General features: G+C 47.0%; 1 protein-coding gene across 1 annotated transcript in view; it reads left to right on the plus strand.

Moving 5' to 3' along the window:
• The window catches only part of HERC2 (HECT and RLD domain containing E3 ubiquitin protein ligase 2), a 258,118-nt gene extending 251,969 nt beyond the window's left edge, over positions 1-6,149 (plus strand). Inside the window, exons 87-93 of the mRNA XM_044918185.1 lie at positions 326-467; positions 635-829; positions 1,467-1,579; positions 2,187-2,377; positions 3,309-3,414; positions 3,805-4,017; positions 5,124-6,149. Of these exons, the coding sequence (XP_044774120.1) occupies positions 326-467; positions 635-829; positions 1,467-1,579; positions 2,187-2,377; positions 3,309-3,414; positions 3,805-4,017; positions 5,124-5,396 (1,233 nt within the window). The 3' untranslated portion in view covers positions 5,397-6,149. The remainder of the gene's footprint in view (positions 1-325; positions 468-634; positions 830-1,466; positions 1,580-2,186; positions 2,378-3,308; positions 3,415-3,804; positions 4,018-5,123) is intronic.
• The last annotated feature ends 17,830 nt before the right edge of the window (positions 6,150-23,979 follow it).

Below are 23,979 nucleotides of genomic sequence, written 5' to 3' on the forward strand. Positions count from 1 at the left end.
GGTTCTTACTGTGGGTGCTGTGGAGCCTGGTTCTCTGATTATGCACACGTTTTCTGTGGGTTTTGCTTTGTTTTGTTGGGTGATTGCAGCAGCATCTGAATGCTGCTGTCTGTGGGCTCCACTCGTGACAGCTCTTTAGGTCCAGCAGCAGAGTGCTGGCTGGACTTGTACCCTGGGGACCAGGGTAGAGGAATAAAGGATAACAAGGGGGCAAATGGCTGTAGGGCTCATTGTTGCCACAGATGTCCCAGGGCTGTGGAAGATAGTAGTTGTGTGCTTTCTGCTGCTGTTGCTGCTTCATACTTATTTCTTTTCTCATCTCTAGGTCAAACGTTCAAGGAGTAAAGGCGGCCTAGCAGGCCCTGATGGGACCAAGTCTGTCTTTGGGCAGATGTGTGCTAAGATGAGCTCGTTTAGTCCCGACAGCCTCCTCCTCCCCCACCGCGTCTGGAAAGTCAAGTTTGTGGGTGAGAACTTGCATGCGCTGGCAGGCCCATGGTCCTGAGGGTTGGCAGTTCTGAGCACAGACACTAGTGCAGTGGGCATTACAAGGAGAGCTGAGAAGTCCATCTAGCTGCACCTTGCAGGGCTTGGCTGGCGTGACTATGAGTTGCTGACTCTCCTTTCCCTCAAGGTGAATCTGTGGATGACTGTGGTGGAGGCTACAGTGAGTCCATAGCCGAGATCTGTGAAGAACTGCAGAATGGACTCACCCCGCTTCTGATCGTGACGCCCAATGGGAGAGACGAGTCAGGGGCCAACCGCGACTGCTACCTCTTCAGCCCTGCTGCCAGGGCGCCTGTGCACACCAACATGTTCCGCTTTCTGGGTGGGCCTTCTTGCACGGGCATGAGGCCCCAGTTACTTAATGTCTACTCTGTCTTGGGAATGACAAATACTTTGAGTGTTTGGTTTAGCTTTTTCAGTGTGCAGTTGCAGGGACATGCAGAGCCCAACCATCAGTGAGTGGCTGGGTGCTAAGGGCCAGAGAGTGTCTGGCACATAGAATATCTGAAATACCATGTTTCTATAGCTTAAATGTATCTGAAACTTGGGATCGGATCTGAGGGGTTTTGGTAGTTGTTCAGTCCCTCCCTCTTATTCCAATAAGTATCTGTGCTGAATGCTCCTGTTGCTGCCTGTACCTCTCCAGGTACTACACCCACCTTCCTTGAGAAACTCCATCTGTTTGTTTTGCCATCAAAGGAATGGAAACTGACCTCTGTGTGGCTTATACCTATTGGTAGAAAGGGAAGAGTTAGAAACTAGGCCCATAGGTACAAAAGGAAACAATGAATTTAGAATAGGACAGATGTTTTAAGGATGGACCTGTCTCCATGAATTTGGGTAACATTGGTTTAGAAGGCACTGAGGTCCAGTGTAGAGCTATTCTGTGGTGTTGATTGAACTGTATGTTTTATCATTGATTTCAAGTATCTCCTGTTACTTCTGCCTTGAATGAGCAGGTGTGTTACTGGGCATCGCTATCCGGACTGGGAGTCCCCTGAGCCTCAACCTGGCCGAGCCTGTCTGGAAGCAGCTGGCTGGGATGAGCCTCACCATTGCAGACCTCAGTGAGGTAACCACCAGGAAGGCGGGGATGGGGAAATGTGACGCCTAGTGTGCCTGGTACAGAGTGCAGGGGGCGCCCCTGGCTACAGACTACCTTCTAGTAGCAAAGAAGGTCTGGATGTTAGGCCAGTTTGCTTCTAGAACTTGATAGACCCATCTGTTTTATGATGCTTTGCAACTTTAAATCTTGTCAGGTAAGAAAGTTCAATTTTCCTGTGGAGGAGCAGAGCTTCAGAGTGGCTGGGTGGCGGCTTTGGCTTTCAGGTGGAGAGACATGACTGGCTGACCACAGCCAGCATCTTCCCTCTGGCCATACTTCCCTTGGTACCATGACTGTAGGGCAGGATCCATCTCCAACCAGTGGCTGTTGCTCTCTTAGTGGTTAATTTTAAGGACTTCCTGGAATTACAATCTCTTTCCTCAGCTCCCTGTGTGAAGTACTTTCTCACTGCCGATCTCTTATTTCCTGGCATGTATAATGCACCAGCAGCCTTGAGGTATGCCCGGTGCAGACTGAGACCCCCTCGTGGCTGAACACCTCAGGTGTGAACTGCAGTCAGAAGTGTGGTAAAGACCCTGACTTGACATGTGGGCTCTGTTTTTTCCCTTAAAAGGTTGATAAAGATTTTATACCTGGGCTCATGTACATCCGTGATAATGAAGCCACCTCAGAGGAGTTTGAGGCCATGAGCCTGCCCTTCACTGTGCCAAGTGCAAGTGGCCAGGACATCCAGCTGAGCTCCAAGTACACACACATCACCCTGGACAACCGTGCAGAGTATGTCCGGCTGGCAATAAACTACAGGTGGGGTCATCTGCCTTCCATTGTTTTGATTCAGTAAATAGCAAAAATAGGAAATAGTTTGCTTGGATGGCTGCATTTTTCAGAAATAACCATACAGTAAAATGCTAGTGGACTTGGTTCCAACGATTGCTGATCTGTAGTCATCAAAGCTTATTTTGTACTCTAAGTCAGAGTATTCGTTATTCTTGGCCTGAGATTCCTGGCTCTGACTAGAAAACCAAGGTGGATAGAATTGTCCTGTTTGGGGAGCTGTCCCGGCAGAAGTCACAGGAGCTGTGGGTGCCCCTCTGTGGTCTGTGAACTCTCCTGGGCAGCAGGGTGTCAGGGGTGGTCCCACCCCTGCCTGGCCCTCACACCAGCATTCCGCATGGTTGCTGTGCGGCAGGTCAGCAATGCCATCCATCTCGCTTCTGCTGCTCCTTGCTGCTTCCACCTGACATTACAAGTCCACACAGTGGACCTTGTTCTCAAGAAACACCTGGCCAGGTACTTGGTGAGATTGCACATTGGGTGGGCTTTGCTTGCTGAGTTCTGGTTGTGGGTGGTCCCGGCAAGTGTGCTGTGCTGTCCCTTTGTGTTCATTTCTGCCTTATGCCCTAACTCACCAGTCATGAAGGCCCTGAACACAGTATTTGCTTCCAGAGGGTTCTTACTGTGGGTGCTGTGGAGCCTGGTTCTCTGATTATGCACATCTAATTCTGGCTCCTTCCTGGGTGTGCAATAAATATTAGGAATTGTGTCTTCGAAGCTGTAGGTAGTTTTTAAGATTATCTTCTATGTGCCAGTGTAGGTGAACTCAGTATGTGAGAAGCTCTGTGATGCCATTTTTATAAGGTACATGCCTTGGTCATCTGTGTGGTAAGGCTTGGTATGAGCAGGACAAGATCTACGTTACCAAAGATAGAAATGCAAAGTGAGTTTTTTCTTTCAGACTCCATGAATTTGATGAGCAGGTGGCTGCCGTTCGGGAGGGAATGGCCCGAGTCGTTCCTGTCCCCCTTCTTTCTCTGTTCACTGGATATGAATTGGAGACAATGGTACGCCCCCGAGTGCTGCTGCCCTAGAACTGCCTTTTGCATATCGAGCCACCAAATCAGTGCCACTAGTTAACTTCTTGGTTAAATCTTGCACTTAATTTACATCTGAATTATGCTCATGCCTGGTGGATGAAGTGAAAACATGTTTGAAAAGTGGGTGTTCCCTGCCTGTGTCCTTCCTCCCCTTGCAGCCCCCGGTCCCACACCAGGGTGGAGCACAGGGTCAAGTGCACATCCACCTGAACACATGGGACCCGTCCCCCCAACTGTCCACTCTGGCTCTCACACACGTCCTGCCTGAAACAAGCCTTGGTAGAAAGAGTGATTGACTCTATACTGAAGTGAAAAGTCAGAAGTGTCAGTCAGCCCTGATGGTATGTCCCTCTGCAGGTATGTGGCAGCCCAGATATCCCTCTGCATCTCTTAAAGTCAGTGGCAACATACAAAGGAATCGAGCCTTCTGCATCCCTGATCCAGTGGTTCTGGGAGGTGATGGAGTCCTTCTCCAACACAGAGCGTTCCCTCTTCCTTCGCTTTGTGTGGGGCCGGACAAGACTGCCCAGGACCATCGCCGACTTCCGGGGCAGAGACTTTGTCATCCAGGTGCGGTTCCTGCATATCTTATGGTGTCAGCTGTGGGGGCATGCTCCTTGCACATGATCCTACAGCAGATTAGAAAATGGGACTCTCATGTTTGTGGTTTTTCCTTCTTCCTGGAAACAGTAATAAAAAGCACTCCCAACTTCTTTGATTTGATCACTCAAAATTTTATGACTATACGTCTTAGGTCTCACTTTCTACTTCTGGAAAATTTATATGGCCACCACCAGAAGGTATTGCTATTGTGTCAGCATATTTGAGATTTTGAGCACACATGTCATTTAAAGCATGTATTTGATTCTCTTGTTGAATTAGGTAAATTAAGTAATGTTGCTTACTGGGAAAAATAAGAGCACCCATCAGATTGAGAACAAGAGTCTTCTTTGATTTATAACTCTGTGGTTCAATGGTCAGAAACAGGCTTTGTTTATCTGCTGAGTCATGGGTGAAGTTAATTAACCCCCCTCTCCCTCCTCTACCCTGAGGCAACAGGTATGACTTTCCAGGTAGCAATACTGAGGGGATGGTGGACTTCCTTGGAGGGGCAAATTGGGGTGGAGGGTCCATTCTCCCTGCATGTTTGAAAGGATTTGGGGATGGGCTCCTTCCTGAGCACAGCCTGACTCCAGTCTTTGCCTGGGGGTGAAATAGTAGTCATTTGTCAGAGAGATCTTTGAGAGCAACATGTAGTTTTTCTCTCCCAAAGTACGTAATTCCTGGGTCCACAGTTCTTGCTGGCTTCATAGTGTTTATCTATAGTAGTTGAAAGGGGCTAATGGGTTTAAGGAGAATTCCCCAGGTAGGTGTGTGCTGAGCCCATGTCCTCTGCCTGCCTTGTGCCAAACCCTGTTCACAGCACTGATTTGTCAAAAGTAATTGCCACAGTAGCCAGTTGCTATTTTTGACTGTAAGTCCTAGGAATTATAGAGTTGCTCCTTTTGATTTCTAAAATGGGCTAGAGTATTTGTTTTCTGTACTTGGTTATTCTTAGCCAAAAATACTATGATTTTTGTGAGAGTCAAGAGTCTAATGAACATAGTAAAATAGATTAACAGTTCCACCTGTCCTTGTACATAGTCTTTGATTACTTAACATTTTTTCATCAATAGGTATTGGATAAATACAACCCTCCTGACCACTTCCTTCCTGAGTCCTACACTTGCTTCTTTTTGCTGAAGTTGCCTAGATATTCCTGTAAGCAGGTGCTGGAGGAGAAACTGAAATATGCCATCCACTTTTGCAAATCGATAGACACAGATGATTATGCTCGCATAGCCCTTACAGGAGAGCCAGCTGCTGATGACAGCAGTGACGACTCAGAGAATGAGGATGTGGATTCATTTGCTTCAGACTCTACGCAGGATTATTTAACAGGACACTGAGATGGAGAAATGCCATCGCAAGACACCACGAGACTAAGCAAGGAGGCAGAGTGCTGCAGTTTAGAGTGCAGGAGGTAGTGTGTTTGATGAGAAATATTAGGTCTCTAAAATGCATGGGGGTGGGCAGGGAGACTGATCACTCATGATTGAACAATGAATGGAATAATGATCAGAAAATCAGCCTTGCATGTGGGGCACTATGTGGACACTAACATTTATTTTTGAGACTTAAGAGGGTCTTACCCATAATGCTGCATTACATGTAGGACTTCTGTGTTTACTACAATGTGTAAATGTTTATATAAATACTGAATTGCAGCATCCCCAAAATGAATAAAAAACCTTTTTACTTGTGGGTGCAATAGATTGTTTTTTTTTTTCTTTTTTCTTCTTTTCAAGTGTTGTGCATTGTCTTGATTGTACATTGGAAATACTGTGTAATGATTAAATCGTATTATAAATATTTCAATTAATATTACCCTGAATTTGTTTATTAAAAGTTTTTTGAACATTAAATGATTAGTATTACTTAAATGCATCTAGAGGTTATTTAAACCAAAACCAAAACAAAAAGGCCATTGGTCTCCCTCTTCTCCCCAGGTGCACATTTTAGCATATGCAGTATGTAACTTGAATTGAGGCCTTTCTGTGAGCAGTATCTATCATAGAAAGTATACTATATATAATGTTTGTGTCCTGTATATACCTAAATTTTAATTCCCTATGAATAAAACATCTGTCATAAAAATGTAAGCTGAACTTTCTTATCTGGTTAGACTAGCACTGGTGGATGTGCTACAACCAAAAAATAGTCTTTGATAGAGCATTAGTTAAAGCCATTCAAATCTAGTTTAGACTTTTTTGACTATAAAAACCAAACTCACTCCAGTGACAAAGGAGGAATGGGTAAAAGAATGGGTAGTTTCAAGGGGAGTGGCTGGTGGTGGGAGCTGGGGACCAGGAGCCTTCAGGATCAGTTCCCCTGTCCTCCAACCCCGCCTGTCCTGGTTCCCATCCCACTGGCCTGAGGTCAGGTGTGTGTTTCTGGTCCATTTGGCCATGGGGTAGGATTTGAGAGCTGTGTGTTCTAGAGTTGTGTGTATGGCAGGTTCTCTGCAAAGGGAAGGACTGAGAATAGGGTAGGAAAGTTGGCTAACAGGCCTGGTGTGCTCAAACTTGAGGTAAACTAGATGAAGGCAAAAGGAGATATTTTATGTTGGGAGACTGTTTCTTTATTCAGGGACACAATGTTTTGCACTGGAAAATCCAAAGAGAGAAAGTTTCTGGGAATTTATCCATGACCAAATTTGTGCATGCCCAGATTAGTCTTTTATTTTTACCTTGGCTCAAAATCTCCATAATCTGTGAGGTATTTTTTAAATCACCAACCTTTTTGTTGTCAGTCAGCTTTTGCTGCATAACAAACTATCCCTAAATTTGGTGGCATACAAGATGCAACATTTGTTTCTCTCACGTATCTGGATTGGCTAGTCTTGGCTGAATGGCTCTAGACAATGGGTTAGGCAGGGCTCTGCTTCACATGCCTTTCTGACTACCCAGGGCAAGAGAACAGTTGAAAACAGGTGAGGCCTATGCTCAGAACTGAACTGTCCCTCCACCCACATTCTGAGGGCCAACTCCCTAACCAAGTGGACTGACAAATGTCTTTTGCCTCTAGAATAGCTGTTCTCAAAATCTTGTTCGAGGACCCCTTGGTTTTCCTTTCATGGTGTCCCATGAGGTTCTTCCTTTTCCAACTATATATCTACATGAAGCTAAATTTTCTTCATATCCTGCAACCAAAACTGTATTGTAATATATGGATGGCAGAAACAGAAAGGAGATTCCAGCTATCTTCCCATAAGCCAGATGATAAAAAGATTAATAAACATGTTAACAGGACACTGAGATGGAGAAATGCCATCGCAATACACCACGAGACTAAGCAAGGAGGCAGAGTGCTGTAGTTTAGAGTGCAGGAGGTAGTGTGTTTGATGAGAAATATTAGGTCTCTAAAATGCATGGGGGTGGGCAGGGAGACTGATCACTCATGATTGAACAATGAATGGAATAATGATCAGAAAATCAGCCTGCTAAATCACTAAATTTTTTAGTTTTGGAAAATAGTTTTTCAGAATAGTTTTCATGTTAATAAGTAATGGGTTTGTTGGGACACTTGCATGGTGCAGTTGGTTAGGCATCTGACTCTTGGTTTTAGCCCAGATTGTGGTATTGAGCCTCACATTGGGCTCAACCCTCAGCATGGAATCTGTTTGGTATCCTCTTTCTCTTCATCTGCCCTTCCGCTTGTGCACACTCTCTTTCTCGCTCTCTCAAATCTCAAAGAAAAATAAGTAATGGGTTTATTTTATTTTAAAATGAATCAACATTTTAAAACATTTTAATTTTAATTTCCAATATGGTAATTATTGATAGAACCTAGATAAAAATTACTGAATGAAAAAGCGTTCTGAGTCAAACTGCTGCAGAGGAGGGAACTGCAAAGTCATCACCAGAAGTGTGGTCCAGGGAACTGCAAACAGCTTGGACAGCCATGCCTTCTACCTACCTGGCTTTGTCTCTGCTGTGTTTGCACTATTCAGAAGCAATTGCCTGAGACCTACTTGTTAGGAGCTCTTTTTCTTTAACTTCAGAAATGCTGGAAGATTATCTCTTTCCTACATTTATTCCACTCCAAAAAAAAAAAAAAAAATAGGGACTTTGATTTTCATAGTAACGGTTTCTTCATTTTTGTCCAAGACAAATCTTTAAAACAGTTACTTGTCCTCTTCAATTTGATTTTTTAATCTTCTCTGATTTATGAGGCCTGAAGTTATAGTTCATTTTGGCAGATTGAAATTAGTGCAGCAGAACCTATGGAAAGGTAAACTGTAGGAAAGACAGACCCAAACTGTGCTACGAGTGGGAGTCTTCAGTCACTGATGAAGACTCCTTAATTTCATTAGCAGGTTCCATCAACATTTTAAACTGTGGATTAATCCCTTCTGAGGCAATTAGATGGTGTGATGCATCATGTGTGTTTTTCTACCAATAAAAGTAGTAGATGCACATTTACAATGCATATGAAACTGCATCTGTTTAGATTTACAAAAACTTAATATGGTGCCTGACACTAGTGTTCACCTTTAGAATCCCTGACAAATTCTTTTGGTTTTCTTAGCATAGACCACCTCCAATATTGCCCCCAGGGTCTGATAGCCTCCCCTTCCCTAGTGCTTGCTTACAGGGCTGCCAGCCTCTCGTGCCTCTATTCGAACTTGTCCACCCTCCATACAACCACATGGCCATCTGCCTTGCTCTGCAGTTTATTCACTTGGTACACTCCATCCTTCAGATCCAGGTACAAACTTCGGGGGCTAGGATTGGTTTTCTTGAGCATGTCCCAGCCCTGGGACCAGGCCTGAGTATAGAGCAGTGCAGGGTGGTTGTGTAGTAGGTAGCCCCTGCTCCACCACTTGATTCATGACCAGGAGTGACTGCTGCCTCTGTGTTGTTGCTGGACACGGGGCCCAGTTCTGACAGGTCCACTTCCGGAAGACACACCTCATCTACAAATGGCAGCACTTGCCCCAGTGGCCGTTTGAGCACGAGAGAATGTGGAGGCAGTACCTGGCTGACAGGTGTTCAACAATGAACGCTAAGGCGGGTTATTCATTTTCATCAGGCAGGACATACTGTCCAGCATCAAGGTGACCACTGGCTTCTGAGGTTGTCAACTAGAAACATCTGGGTTAACTAGAAATCTACGTATATCAGAAAGAGCTTCTTAAGTCCATGTACGTGTAAATTGTCTTGACTTGCAAAACTAGCTAAGATACTTTCATCTGGGGACAGTGGAAGAGAATAGAGAAGTCTGAGGTATGGGCAACTGGGCTTCCACATGCTGGCTATTCGAGTGTGGGGCCAGGCACTGGGGTTGGGGCCTCCTCCACATTGGGTCTGCTAGCCCAGGCAGCTAGGGAACATGGAGTGGGAGACCTCTGGGGTTTCATTCTGCTCCATGGACTGGGGTCTTCTGATCCATCCTAGCTCTTAATCTCAGTACAGCTCAGGCTTTAGCACTGACAAGGCTGATGAATCACTCCCTTTTTTGTAGGTAAATACTTTATAGCAAGGATCTCTGCTAGGACATGTCTCTTGGAAATCCCGATAGGCTCAGTAAGAAGGACATGAATCCTGGGCATGGAGGGGCTGGGGGCACGGATCCTCCACCCTGAGAGCCTAGGCTCTGCCCTGCCAGACCTCCAGGGTGCCAGGCAGGCTGGCTGGGGCTTGTGCAGTCACTCAGGACCTCATGAATAGGCCACGAAGGATTACCCACTCCCATGGTATTAGCCCTAGGTCCTTCCAACCACAGGGCTACCCACGGTGAACGTCTTCCCCTTTGCAAATCTGAAAGGGAGTCCACGACCACGGGACTTCTAACTCATGGGGAGTCCATCTGAGAATAAAGTGGCCACAGGAGCGCCCAGGGATACCCAATTATCCCACCACCCTGCAGGCTGGGCAGTCTGGCACTGCTCAGAAGGCACAGGTAGATGTCCAAATGCTGTCCAAGTACTCCCTGGCTCTAGGTTGCAGGCTGCAGGCTGCATGCTGTGGGTCCCTGAGCTGTCTGCTTGAGTGCAGGAACAAGGGGGTTGGGCGGGGGGTGGACCAAAGAAGGTTTGAGAACTGGTTCCACCAGCCCTGCTACACTGCGGGGTCTTTTGGCCTGTGGATAGGTGAGCCCTGCTGTGTGCAACATGGGCCACATACTGTAAACTGCCATCAGGCCAAGAGTGGTTCCTGGCCTCCTGTGCTTGGTCTTGCTGGCATGTCCTAGTGGCCACAGGCATTTGGTGTTACTGTTGTCCCTGGGAAATCCCTTGTGTGGCATTGCTGTGACCCCAGCCCCAGCTTTACACTCTGCTGTGCATGTGCATGCCCAGTGGAGGCACCAGTGCCCGGGTCCCTTTGCTATCCCTCCTCCTTTAATTGGCTTGGATGGAAAGAGGTCCTTGGAGGGACCATAATTTCTCAAAGCAGTAACATCCCAGGCTCAGCACAGGGCACAGGGAAACTTGAAGCTGACACACTGGTCCTAGTGGAGCTGGCACAGGTATAGGACTCTGGGCATTGCCCCCTGACTTACCCGGGCTGCAGTGGGCTAGACCTACTGCTGGTGGGGAGCCTCAGGGACACTGTTCTCATGGGTGAGCAGGTGTGAGGAGCAGGCCCTTCCCAGCCACAGGGAGCCCTGGTTCGTGGGCCCCCCCCAGCCACTTTTTTTTTTTTTAAGATTATTTATTTATTTATTTGACACAGAGAGAGAGAGAGCACAAGCAGGGGAAGCGGAAGGCAGAGAGAGAGAGAGAAGCAGGCTCTCTACTGAGCAAGGAGCCTGATGCGGGGCTCGATCAGGACCCTGGGATCATGACCTGAGCCAAAGGCAGCCACTTAACCAACTGAGCCACCCAGGCGCCCCTCACCCCAGCCACTTTTCAAAGATTTTTTTTCCATATACAATTGCATCTACGCAATGAATTTTCCTCTAGCTCCTTACATTAAAAAATAAACTTTTGGAGCAATTAGGAGCAGTTCCTATTGCTCCACAACTCATTACATTTTAAACTGCCTTTAAAGTGCAGACTTGAAGGCCAGAATTCCTCCCATCGTTTGCATCATGCCGTCATTGTTCCCTTGCTGCATCCTTCGCTAGGATGCAGCTTGTGGTGATTTAAAATATGGCTCTAATGGTCTTTCACATTTTTCCCATCAAGAACCGGAGACTGTGTCCTTCCCTTTGAACCTAGCCTCTGTGATATCTTGACCAATGGAGTATGATGGAAGTGACACGTGCCAGTCCTGGGTACAGGGCTGAAGGAACTGGCAGCTTCCAATTCTTGTCCGTTGGGCCCCTGCCACCATGCTGTGAGGAAGTCCAAGAATCAGGGCAGAAGCCACATGGGAGGGCAGGCGATCCCACAACAGAAATGAGTGAGGGCACCTCCCGATACTTCCAGTCCCCGGTCTCAAGTTGCTTCCTGCCCTTTGTGCCACCTTGACTGTACTGGGGCTCAGATGAACTCTTTCCATGGTGCCTGAGTTCCAGACCCACGGCATCTGGGAGCATGATAAAATGGTTATTTTTGCCACTAAACTTGGGGTGGTTTGTTACATAGCAGTAGATAAAGGGCACCCATGTGAGTCTGCATTTGATTTTCCTTTCTCAGGTCACTCTCTCGGCTGGACTAAGAGACAAGAAAGCTGCCCTGGCTCTCTGCCCAGTGTCCTCTCTCTCCTACATCTCTTAGGGGTCAGTGAGGCTGGGCTGAGTTGAACCATCTGTGCGCAGCAGTGGGTGAACAGGAGTGTAGCCTATGCAGTTAGAGCAGGCAAAGGTTGGTGGCCAGAGAGGCCTGCACAGTGGGTGGTCACAGGGACCCCTGAGAGAAGGTAGGATTTCCAAAGGAGAGCTGCAGACAGATTTCCATGTGAAGTGGGGGTGGAGGACTGGGATGGAGATGGCTGAGTCACATCTGTCTGTTGAGGGTGAGAAGCCAGGGGCACTTCACTGGATCACCCACAAACACATAAAATATGCACATCCACACATCCATATAAAACCCACCACTACTTATATCATGTAAGCAAATGGATTTTATTACAGGTATTTCAGAATTTATACATCCAAGCACTGTATACTTGAAAAGAGCCACCTTTATTTAGCCTTTATGTCTGATTCCAATGATACTCCTCTTTGCTAAGACCATTTAGAAAGCTCCTATTTTAGAGTTTCCCTCAGGAATTTCCCAAGTCATCCAAGAAAAGTGTGACTCTATGGTTAGATTTTGGTGAAGTCTTCCTGCCCAGCTCACGATCACCACATCATTTCTGAGACTGTCCCCAATCACTTCTGACTGAAGAAATTCAGAACTTCTCCATGGTACAGCACCAACACCATGGATTATGCTGTAGTTTCCACTAATATTATCTCTACCCAGTCCTCATTCTTAACTGCCTGAATTCCTAATTGGACCTGGCTTCAACAAGCAAGAGGATGGGTTAGCAATGACTAAGGAGCCCAGAGATGGAGAGCTTGAAACTTAGTCCAGCATGGAACCCTGCTCTGTGTGGGCTTTGTTGCCATGTGGGTTGGGACATGTGGATGCCAATCCCTGGCAGGGGTGGGATTTCTTCCATAATTTGGGCCATGTGCACTCACTCCTGGAGCAGGGATAGCTGATCCTACCACAAATATTTAACAGCTACATAAAGAATATTAGGGGCTTTTGATGAAGAGGAAGAAGGAAGCATGCAGTCAGCCCTGCTGGCCAGGCTGGGTCAGCAGGTGAACGTTAGAAATACAGGCATCCAGCTGAGTCCACAGGTGAACATTAGTAACACAGGCATTAGTAAACTATATGTTTGGCCATAGTTGCCCTCCTTGTGCTTCATGATCCTCCTTTGGACCTGTCGGCCTGCACACCAAGTTTCCCCAGGTGTGGATATTATTCTGTAAGGATGGCAGTAACCATTGAGGGTGCCTGCACATTCATACTCTGGGCCCCCGTGACACTCTCCTGAATTGCTGTTTCTTGAGGTGTTGGAGGAGGATGCTCAGGCTCAGGGATGAGCGTAGACACGTCAGCATTTCTGCTGTGGTCACAGACTCCACAGTGCCCTGCCTCACGTGGATGGAGTCACCAGGCACAGCACATGTGAGCTGTGTCCACGCATGACGTGCACGCTAATCGGACACGAGGTGTCTGAAATGCCGTACTGGACCTTATCTCAGACAACTTGGGCTCCCTAGTGGTTGTGGCCAGCCCTGGGACTGCAGTGTGTCCCTGTTTCCGTGTGAGGTTAATATGTCTGTGTATAGTGTATGCTTGTGGTATGTGTGTGTCTCCGTGTAGTTTCTGTTCTGTGTGTGTATTTGTGGGTCTATATGTCTGCCTGTATTTCCTTGTGTGTGTATGCAATTTATGTGTCTGTGTAGTGTGTGTGTCTATGTGTGTACTTATCTGTATCTGTGTTTAGTTTGTGTGTCTGTGTCTGATGCATCTGTGCGTGTTTGCGTATCTCTGTGTTGACGTCTCTTTGTGTGTGTTGTATGAGAGAAAGAGTGAGCTTTCCACAAATATGACATTGCCACAGCCCTAGGCTGGAGAGGGAATAGGCAATGAGAAAATAAGAGGAATGCTGGTCAGGTTTATCAGCAATAGCTGAGAACTCTTCAAATGCAGAAGAGAAAAAAAGGAGGCAAAATAGTCCCTCAGTTTACTTTTTCCGAATTCTTGTTCATAGGGAAAAACCTGTACTGGGCTACCTTCTATCAACTAGACCTTGTAATGGGTACAGCGAGCAGACACTGTCAGCTTTCAGAGAGGGTCTGACCTTTTACCAAGAGCCTTTTTTCTCCATTTCCTGAGTCTCCTGTAGCTCTTGGGGTGAGAGAGCCCCCTTCGCCAAGTCCTGCTGGCCGCCCTGGGTGGGGGGGGGCGTTGCCCGCGGTGACGTCTGTGGGCGTGGTCAGGCTGGGAGGTGCGGAGGAGGGCTGCCCCGGCCGGCGTCCTGCGCCTGCAGTTTTTCTTACTCGGAGTATTGCTCTCCACTCAGCGTTCCGGAGCTATCAGTTTGGACCTTACAACTTCACTTTTGTTGAGAAAGATCGTCTTCAGGCCAGTGGGGAGAGAGGAGGTGAGGAACTAACCTGTCTGTTCTGGGGAGCAGGTAGGGTTTTAATAATCCTGTGTTCAGTTGTTCCTTTGTGGATCAGGGAAAGTTCGTCGGTGGGAAAATGAGTAGTTGGCATGAGCATAGGGCGCTCACTCCCACACCAAGCATTTTCTGGATTTGATGGGAGCAGCTCACTAAGAGGCAGGTTCCCAGGACAAACTGGGTCCCTCATTCCGGGGTGGGCCATGGGATATTGAGCGGAGTTTGGACGTGTCAGACAGCTAACGTTCTGCTTGAACTGCAGGGCGGCATCTGCTGCCACCGCCGGCTTCACACACGTGAGCGCTAGTCAGGCGTTTCTGTGCAATGGAATGCGCCGGGGGGGGGGGGGGGGCATTAAACCCCCCGGGGCCCCTTTTTTTTTTTTTTCTTCACTCTGGCCACACACAGCGGAATAAGTGGATTTAATGTCACTAGCTCCTTCCAAGGACATGGATATTAAGCACAAGCTTCCCTGTGTGCGGACATTTTTGTGTTTACAGACCCAGACCTGGGCCAGGCGCTCAGCAGGTGCCTGGCGTTGCACCACAAAGGACTGGCTGCTTGTGAAGTCCTGCACAGCCAGGGTCTGGGGCACGGCACAGGTAAAGGGTCTGCAGGGTGAAGACAGCCCTCAGACTCTGGGTTTGTGAGCCTTTGAGAGGTCACTGGAGACAAGAGGCAGCTGCACATGATCTAGGCTGCAGAGGGGAGCTTGGGGGGCATCGCCTGTCCATCAGAGAGATCTAAGCCTCTTGGGAAAGGGGAAAGGAGTAGAGCCCTTTAACTCCAGGGTGTGGGGGAGGGGGAGGTTGGGCGGAGGGTTGGGGTGCGGTGGGGAGGAGTTGGGCCTGCCATGGAGACATGTAAGGCCAGAAAAGGGGAAGGATAAGGTAGAGGCTTAGAGGCTCAGAGGAGGTGGTCTGCAGAGGAGGCGTGAGCCGTTGTGCAGCTCGGCGAATTTTCCAATCTTTCCTATATACTGGAAATAGAGAAAGAGACTCCACAGACCAGGTCTCTCTGGTTAGCTCCTGTGGGCGGCTGCACCACCTTGGGGGAGGCCCTTTCTTGTGCATCCTGGGGCGCCCCCGCCGCATCCTCAGAGAGCGGGCTTCTCTCATACAGTCGCCCACGCACTGGGCACTTGGTGCTACCTGAGCGGCCCAGTCCTACGCGCGGTGGGGCCCGACTTGGTGGCCTCTCTGGCCTCTCGGTGGTGAGGTTGGTGCTCTGGCCGCACCGCTGTGGTTTCCGTGCCCCCTACCCGATATGCACTGCGAAGCAGGAGGCACGCTCCACGGGAGACGGTAGTGAGGACTCGCCCTAGGGCAAGTCTGTTTTTTGAGGGGCAAAGGACAGTTTCAAACTGGTTTGCAGGATGGACGGAAGTCCAAAACAACATAGCAACACAGGAATAAGGGGAACAGCTTGAAGTGCAGGTAGAAGAGAGGGCCTCTCCTCGCGTGGGCGCTGGTGGCAGGGCCTGACATAAGAGTGGGTCCTGCCGAGGGCAGGAGGCAGCCCAGGGCGGCCCAGTTCCAGACTGCAGCAGGGGGGCACCGCCCCTGGAGGCCTCTTGGGCGTGCTTCTGAGCACAACCCACTCGTTACCTTCCCTGCGCACAGCACAGGAAGGGCAGCTCTCGTCACAGGATCGGAGACTGCGTAAAACGAGAGCATAAAAGGGCAAACAGTGCTGTTGGGTTGCACGTTCTAGAAACTTCTACCCAAGTTCACATGTTGCAAATCCCATCTGAAGGGATAAACGGTCAGACTGGCCTGGTGTGGGGCAGAGGCATAGCCCGCGCTGTGCTACTCACTGCAGAGACACATCTACCTCTTCGCAGGGCGAGCTGAGAAGGAGGCTGACCCCCGGGCCTGGGCTGTACCGGCCCCCTCCCCCCAGGGGCTGTGCCTGTTCCTTTTCTGGCTTAATCAACTAGAACAAGTGCAGTGGACTCAGACGCCTGTGATGCAGCCACGCCCCCACGGACAGCCACGCCCCTGCAGACACAGACCCTACTACAGCCGCCCCCCTACAAACTGAGCCGTTACCTACCTGCCCAGGCAGCCACACCCCTAGAGGGCTCTGAACTGACGGCGAAGCTTTGGGCCTGAGTAGTGCTTAACGTGGCAAGGAATACTGGATGACTGGAGTGTTTTCTTAGGACCTTAGACTGTCCGTAGGAGGAAAGCAATAGCTGCGGAGCCATTTCTTTTTAATAAGATTTTCACAGCAGCCAATATATATTTTTCTTTTTCTCTTTTCATTACTGTATAATGTCAACTGATTAAAGAACTTGAGTGTCCTTAAAATTTACGAAGGTACTATATTCCAAACGATGTATATTGTCGCTGCTGATTTATGCACTACTGTAAAACCAACGTGTCGGTCTTCATTCAGTAATTCAGTTTGTTTAATTGGCATGCCTGTACAGGGGACGGCACCGAATCCCCAGGACAGGAGGCAACGCGGTGCGCCAAAAAGACAGTTGTTTAGGTGCAGCTTGCTGGCCTGAGGGGCACCGAGGACAGGTTCCTGGGACCCCTGTCGTACTCGTGCTTCCTGTCCCTCATGCCTCTGCCAACCCATTTGCACCAAACCTGAGCTCTGCTCCATAATGCCAGCAAACTCTACTATGCCTACAAAACCCCAGCCAAGTTCTGCTGTCAAGAGCCATCAGAAGGGCCTGGGGGTGCCCAGGCCTGGCTTTAGCATCTGAGAAGACAACTCACAGATCCCCCCCCCCCCCCCCCCCCCCCCGCTTTGTTACATCCCCTCAATTGTCGGGTCATCCCTCAGGTCAGAGCAACTAACAACAACTGCTGGACCACGTTGAGAAGGGGCCAAAGGCAGAATTCCATTCCCTCCTCAGTAGGGGCAGGTATTGGAGCCTGTGTCTGGTGCCCTGTCCCTGTGCCTGAGCCCTGGCCTCTGGCCACTCTTGTACCCAGACCTGTCCTCCCAATGAGTTCCTCCCCAGGCTGTGGGCACATTTGCAGGAGGAGCAGCAAGGTCAAACAGCATGACCGGAAGCAGGGATGGTGAGCTTCAGCTCTGCCTCTAGGCAAGGCATGGGTAGGGGGTCAAGTCTGTGGCAGGACAGACCAAGCCCTTAGCAGGAGGGGCCTAGGTGAGCAGGGCTCTTGCAGGACCTGGAGGGATCCTGGAGGGGAAGCACTGCTACAAGACTGCTGGGGAAGGAAGCAGGGCCAGAGGACACATTCAGGACCAGGTGGGAAGACAGGAACATTCCATGGGGTTTGAAATGTCAGCCATAATATCTATATTTTTCTAAAAGTTGGTGGCAATTTGGTCATTTTGGTATGAATCTTGCTCAGAAGGAAAGGACTGGGCTCAGCCCTGGTGGAGGCTGGGCTGGCAGAGGAGCACTGCCCCTTTGTTACCACTTAGACCTCACATAGTGGCTACCCCACCTCTGTCCCTACTCAGGACACAACTGCACCCAGGGTCTCAGGGGTGTAGCCCTTCTTCTGCTGACTGCGGATGTTCTATCCCAGTCTGAGCTCAGCCCAATGCTCAGGGCAGGCTCTGTGGAGTCTTTTTTTTTTTTTTAAGATTGTATTTATTTGACTGAGAGAGACACAGCGAGAGAGGGAACACACGCAGTGGGAGTGGGAGAGGGAGAAGCAGACTTCCTGCTGAGGGAGGAACCCGATGCTGGGCTCAATCTCAGGACCCTGGGGTCATGACCTGAACCAAAGGCAGATGCTTAACGACTAAGCCACCCAGGTACCCCTCTGTGGAGTCTTTAGGGGTGAGCCCCAGGCATCTCTCTGCAGGTCAGACATATTGGGCTCAGTGGGGAGAGGCCAGGCTGAGACTGTGGGCCCCAGAAAAGTGCAGCCACAGACTGGGATGCTGGGAGGTGTTCCCAGAGGTTAGTCTGTGGGTAGGATGTTGGGAGAGTCCTCCCAGAGGATGGGCTGTGGCCTGGGATACTGGGGGGCATTCCTAGAGGATGGGTAGTGGGATGGGGTATTGGGGTCCTCAGAGGACAGACTGTGGGCTGCAGTGTTGGAAGGTGTTCCGAGAGAGTGGTCCATGGGCTGGGGTGTTGGGGTCCCACCAGAGGACAGACTGTGGGACTGGAGTGTTCCAGCCACCTGCATGAAAATTAATGGCCAGGTGCAAGCAGCAGGATTTGGGATATGTTTAGAAGAAATGGATGAGAAAGGTAAGAGAAAAAGAGAGACCTCTGGGTGAGCAGAGCCCTTTGTGACCTTGAGAAGGTAGCCAGGAACTGGGCTGAACAAGAGCAGAGGCACTGGGCAGTGCTGAACCAGGGTGCAGAGGACGCTGTGAGTGGGAGACTCAGCTCAGAGCTAGTTGGGTCAAAATATAGACATCTTCAGAGAATGGCTGGTGTTTAAAGCCAATCCTGAGATCTTCTAGGGATGGTGGGCCTAAGGTGGAGGCTGGGAAGAGTGGAAGGAGCCAGCAAAGGTGAATGAGGAAGAGCTACAGCCTCAGTGAACCCTGAGAAGGCAGGGTTCTAAAAGAGAAGGCAGTGCAGGGAAGGCTGCTGAGAATCTGAGAAAGGGCCAGAGCTTTTTTTTTTTTTTTTAATGTTATGTTAATCACCATACATTATATCATTAGTTTTTGATACAGTGTTCCATGATTCATTGTTTGCATATAACACCCAGTGCTCCATGCAGAACGTGCCCTCTTTAATACCCATCACAAGGCTAACCCATCCTCCCACACCCCTCCCCTCTAGAACCCTCAGTTTGTTTTTCAGAGTCCATCGTCTCTCATGGTTCGTCTCCCCCTCCAATATCCCACCCTTCATTCTTCCCCTCCTGCTATCATCTTCTCCTTCTTCTCCTTCTTCTTCTCTTCTTCTTTCTTCTTCTCTTTTTTCTTTTTTTTTTTTAACATATATTGTATTATTTGTTTTGGAGGTACAGGTCTGTGATTCAACAGTCTTGCACATTCACAGAGCTCACCATAGCACATACCCGCCCAATGTCTATCACCCAGCCACCCCATCCCTCCCACCCCCACCACTCCAGCAACCCTCAGTTTGTTTCCTGAGATTAAGAATTCCTCTTATCAGTGAGGTCATATGATACATGTCTTTCTCTGATTGACTTATTTCGCTCAGCATAACACCCTCCAGTGCCATCCACGTCGTTGCAAATGGCAAGATCTCATTCCTTTTGATGGCTGCGTAATATTCCATTGTATATATATACCACTTCTTCTTTATCCATTCATCTGTCGATGGACATCTTGGCTCTTTCCACAGTTTGGCTATTGTGGACATTGCTGCTATAAACATTGGGGTGCACGTACCCATTCGGATCCCTCCATTTGTATCTGTGGGGTAAATACCCAGGACTGCAATTGCTGGATCATATGGCAGCTCTATTTTCAACTTTTTGAGGAACCTCCATACTATTTTCGAGAGTGGCTGCACCAGTTTGCATTCCCACCAACAGTGTGGGAGTGTTCCCCTTTCTCCACATCCCCACCAATATCTGCCTTTTCCTGACTTGTTAATTTTAGCCATTCTGACTGGTGTGAGGTGATAGCTCATTGAGGTTTTGATTTGGATTTCCCTGATGCTGAGCGATGTTGAGCACTTTTTCATGTGTCTGTTGGCCATTTAGATGTCTTCTTTGGAAAAATGTCTGCTCATGTCTTCTGCCCATTTCTTGTTTGGATCATTTGTTCTGTGGGTGTTGAGTTTAAGAAGTTCTTTATAGATTTTGGATACTAGCCCTTTATCTGATATGTTATTTGCAAATATCTTCTCCCATTCTGTCGGTTGTCTTTTGGTTTTGTTGACGGTTCCTTTCGCTGTGCAAAAGCTTTTTATCTTGATGAAGTCCCAATAGTTCATTTTTACCCTTGCTTCCCTTGCCTTTGTCGATGTTTCTAGGAAGAAGTTGCTGTGGCTGAGGTCGAAGAGATTGCTGCCTGTGTTCTCCTTTAGGACTTTGATGGACTCCTGTCTCACATTGAGGTCTTTCAACCATTTTGAGTCTATTTTTGTGTGTGGTGTAAGGAAATGGTCCAGTTTCATTCTTCTGCATGTGGCTGTCCAATGTTCCTATCACCATTTGTTGAAGAGACTGTCTTTTTTCCATTGGACATTCTTTCCTACTTTATCGAAGATTAGTTGACCATAGAGTTGAGGGTCCATTTCTGGGCTCTCTATTCTGTTCCATTGATCTATGTGTCTGTTTTTGTGCCAGTACCATACTGTCTTGATGATGACAGCTTTGTAATAGAGCTTCAAATCTGGAATTTTGATGCCACCAGATTTGCTTTTCTTCTTCAACTTTCCTCTGGCTATTCGGGGTCTTTTCTGGTTCCATACAAATTTTAGGATTATTTGTTCCATTTCTTTTTTTTTTTAATATTTTATTTATTTATTTGAGAGAGAGACTGAGATAGAGAGAGCATGAGAGGGGGGAGGGTCAGAGGGAGAAGCAGACCCCCCGCTGAGCAGGGAGCCCGATGCGGGACTCGATCCCAGGACTCCAGGATCATGACCTGAGCCGAAGGCAGTCGCTTAACCAACTGAGCCACCCAGGCGCCCTATTTGTTCCATTTCTTTGAAAAAAGTGGATGGTATTTTGATGAAGATTGCATTAAATGTGTAGATTGCTTTAGGTAGCATTGACATCTTCACAATATTTGTTCTTCCAACCCATGAGCATGGAACGTTTTTCCATTTCTTTGTGTCTTCCTCAATTTCTTTCATGAGTGTTTTATAGTTTTCTGAGTACAGATCCTTTGTCTCTTTGGTTAGATTTATTCGTAGGTATCTTATGGTTTGGGGTGTAATTGTAAATGGGATCGACTCCTTCATTTCTCTTTCTTCTGTCTTGTTGTTGGTGTATAGGAATGCCACTGATTTCTGTGCATTGATTTTATATCCTGCCACTTGACTGAATTCCTGTATGAGTTCTAGCAGTTTTGGGGGGGGAGTCTTTGGGGTTTTCCACATAAAGTATCATATCATCTGCAAAGAGTGAGAGTTTGACTTCTTCTTTGCCGATTTGGATGCCTTTTATTTCTTTTTGTTGTCTGATTGTTGTGGCTAGGGCTTCTAGTACTATGTTGAATAGCAGTGATGATAGTGGACATCCCTGCAGTTTTCCTGACCTTAGGGGGAAGCTCTCAGTTTTTCCCAATTGAGAATAATATTCGCTGTGGGTTTTTCATAGATGGCTTTTATGATACGAGGTATGTACCCTCTATCCCTATACTTTGAAGAGTTTTGGTCAAGAAGGGATGGTGTACTTTGTCAAATGCTTTTCCTGCATCTATTGAGAGGATCATATGGTTCTTGTTCTTTCTTATATTAATGTATTGTATTACACTGATTGATTTGTGCATGCTGAATCAACCTTGCAGCCCAGGGATAAATCCCACTTGGTCGTGGTGAATAATCCTTTTAATGTACTGTTGGATCCTGTTGGCTAGTATTTTGGTGAGAATTTTTGCATCCATGTTCATCAAGGATATTGGTCTGTAATTCTCTTTGGGGTCTTTATCTGGTTTTGGGATCAAGGTAATGGTGGCCTCATAAAACAAGTTTAGAAGTTTTCCTTCTATTTCTATTTTGTGGAACAGTTTCAGAAGAATAGGTATTAATTCTTCTTGAAATGTTTGGGAGAATTCCCCTGAGAAGCCATCTGGCCCTGAGCTTTTGTTTTTTGGGAGATTTTTGATGACTGCTTCAATTTCCTTAGTGGTTATAGGTCTGTTCAGGTTTTCTATTTCTTCCTGGTTCAGTTTTGGTAGTTGATACATCTCTAGGAATGCATCCATTTCTTCCAGATTATCTAATTTGCTGGCATAGAGTTGCTCATAATATGTTCTTATAATTGTTTGTATTTCTTTGGTGTTGGTTGTGATCTCTCCTCTTTCATTCATGATTTTGTTGATTTGGGTCATTTCTCTTTTCTTTTTGATAAGTCTGGCCAGGGGTTTATCAATCTTGTTAATTCTTTCAAAGAACCAGCTCCTAGTTTCGTTGATCTGTTCTACTGTTCTGTTGGTTTCTCTTTCGTTGATTTCTGCTCTGATCTTTATTGTTTGTCTTCTCCTGCTGGGTTTAGGCTTTATTTGCTGTTCTTTCTCCAGCTCCTTTAGGTGTAGGTTTAGGTTGTGTATTTGAGACATTTCTTGTTTCTTGAGAAAGGCTTGTATTGCTATATACTTTCCTCTTAGGACTGCCTTTGCTGCATCCTAAAGATTTTGAACAGTTGTGTTTTCATTTTCATTTGTTTCCATGAATATTTTTAATTCTTCTTTAATTTCCTGGTTGACCCATTCATTCTTTAGTAGGATGCTCTTTAGCCTCCATGTATTTAAGTTCTTTCCGACTTTCCTCTTGTGATTGAGTTCTAGTTCAAAGCATTGTGGTTTGAATATATGCAGGGAATGATCCCAATCTTTTGGTACCAGTTGAGACCTGATTTATGACCTAGGATGTGATCTATTCTGGAGAATGTTCCATGGGCACTAGAGAAGAATGTGTATTCTGTTGCTTTGGGATGGAACGTTCTGAATATGTCTGTGAAGACCATATGGTCCAGTGTGTCATTTAAAGTCTTTATTTCCTTGTTGATCTTTTGCTTACATGATCTCTCCATTTCAGTGAGGGGGGTGTTAAAGTCCCCCACTATTATTGTATTGTTGTCAATGTGTTTCTTTGCTTTTGTTATTAATTGGCTTATATAAGTGGCTGCTCCCATGTTAGGGACATAGATATTTACAATTGTTAGATCTTCGTGTTGGATAGACCCTTTAAGTAGGATATAGTGTCCTTCCTCATCTCTTATTATAGTCTTTGGTTTAAAATCTAATTGTCTGCTATAAGGATTGCCACCCCAGCTTTCTTTTGGTGTCCATAGCATGGTAAATGGTTTTCCACCCCTTCACTTTCATTCTGGGGGTGTCTTTGGGTCTAAAATGAGTCTCTTGCAGACAGCATATGGATGGGTCTTGTTTTTTTATCCAGTCTGATAGCCTGTGTGTTTTGATTGGGGCATTTAGCCCATTTACATTCAGGGTAACTATTGAAAGATATGAATTTAGTGCCATTGTATTGCCTGTAAGGTGACTGTTACTGTATATTGTCTGTGTTCCTTTCTGGTCTATGTTACTTTTAGGGTCTCTCTTTGCTTAGAGGACCCCTTTCAATATTTCTTGTAGGGTTGGTTTCGTGTTTGCAAATTCCTTTAGTTTTTGTTTGTCCTGGAAGCTTTTTATCTCTCCTTCAATTTTCAATGACAGCCTAGCTGGATATAGTATTCTTAGCTCCATATTTTTCTCGTTTAGTGCTCTGAATATATCCTGCCAGTCCTTTCTGGCCTGCCAGGTCTCTGTGGATAGGTCTGTTGCCAATCTAATGTTTCTACCATTGTAGGTTACAGGTCTCTTCTCCCGAGATGCTTTCAGGATTTTCTCTTTGTCTCTGAGACTCATAAGTTTTACTATTAGATGTCAATTTTATTGATTTTGAAGGGGTTCTCTGTGCTCCTGGATTTTGATGTGATTCCTTCCCCGATTTAGGGAAGTTCTCTTCTATAATTTGCTCCAATATACCCTCTGCCCCTCTCTCTCTTGCTTCTTCTTGGATCCCAGTTATTCTAATGTTGTTTTATCTTATGGTATCGCTTATCTCTCGAATTCTGCCCTCGTGATCCAGTAGTTGTTTATCTCTCTTTTTCTCAGCTTCTTTATTTTCCATCATTTGGTCTTCTATATCACTAATTATCTCTTCTGACTAATTTATCCTAGCAAGTAGAGCCTCCATTTTTTATTGCACCTCATTAATAGCCTTTTTGATTTCAACTTGGTTAGATTTTAG

Source organism: Neomonachus schauinslandi, chromosome 9 (assembly GCF_002201575.2).
Source record: "Neomonachus schauinslandi chromosome 9, ASM220157v2, whole genome shotgun sequence".
Taxonomy (NCBI): Eukaryota; Metazoa; Chordata; class Mammalia; order Carnivora; family Phocidae; genus Neomonachus; species Neomonachus schauinslandi.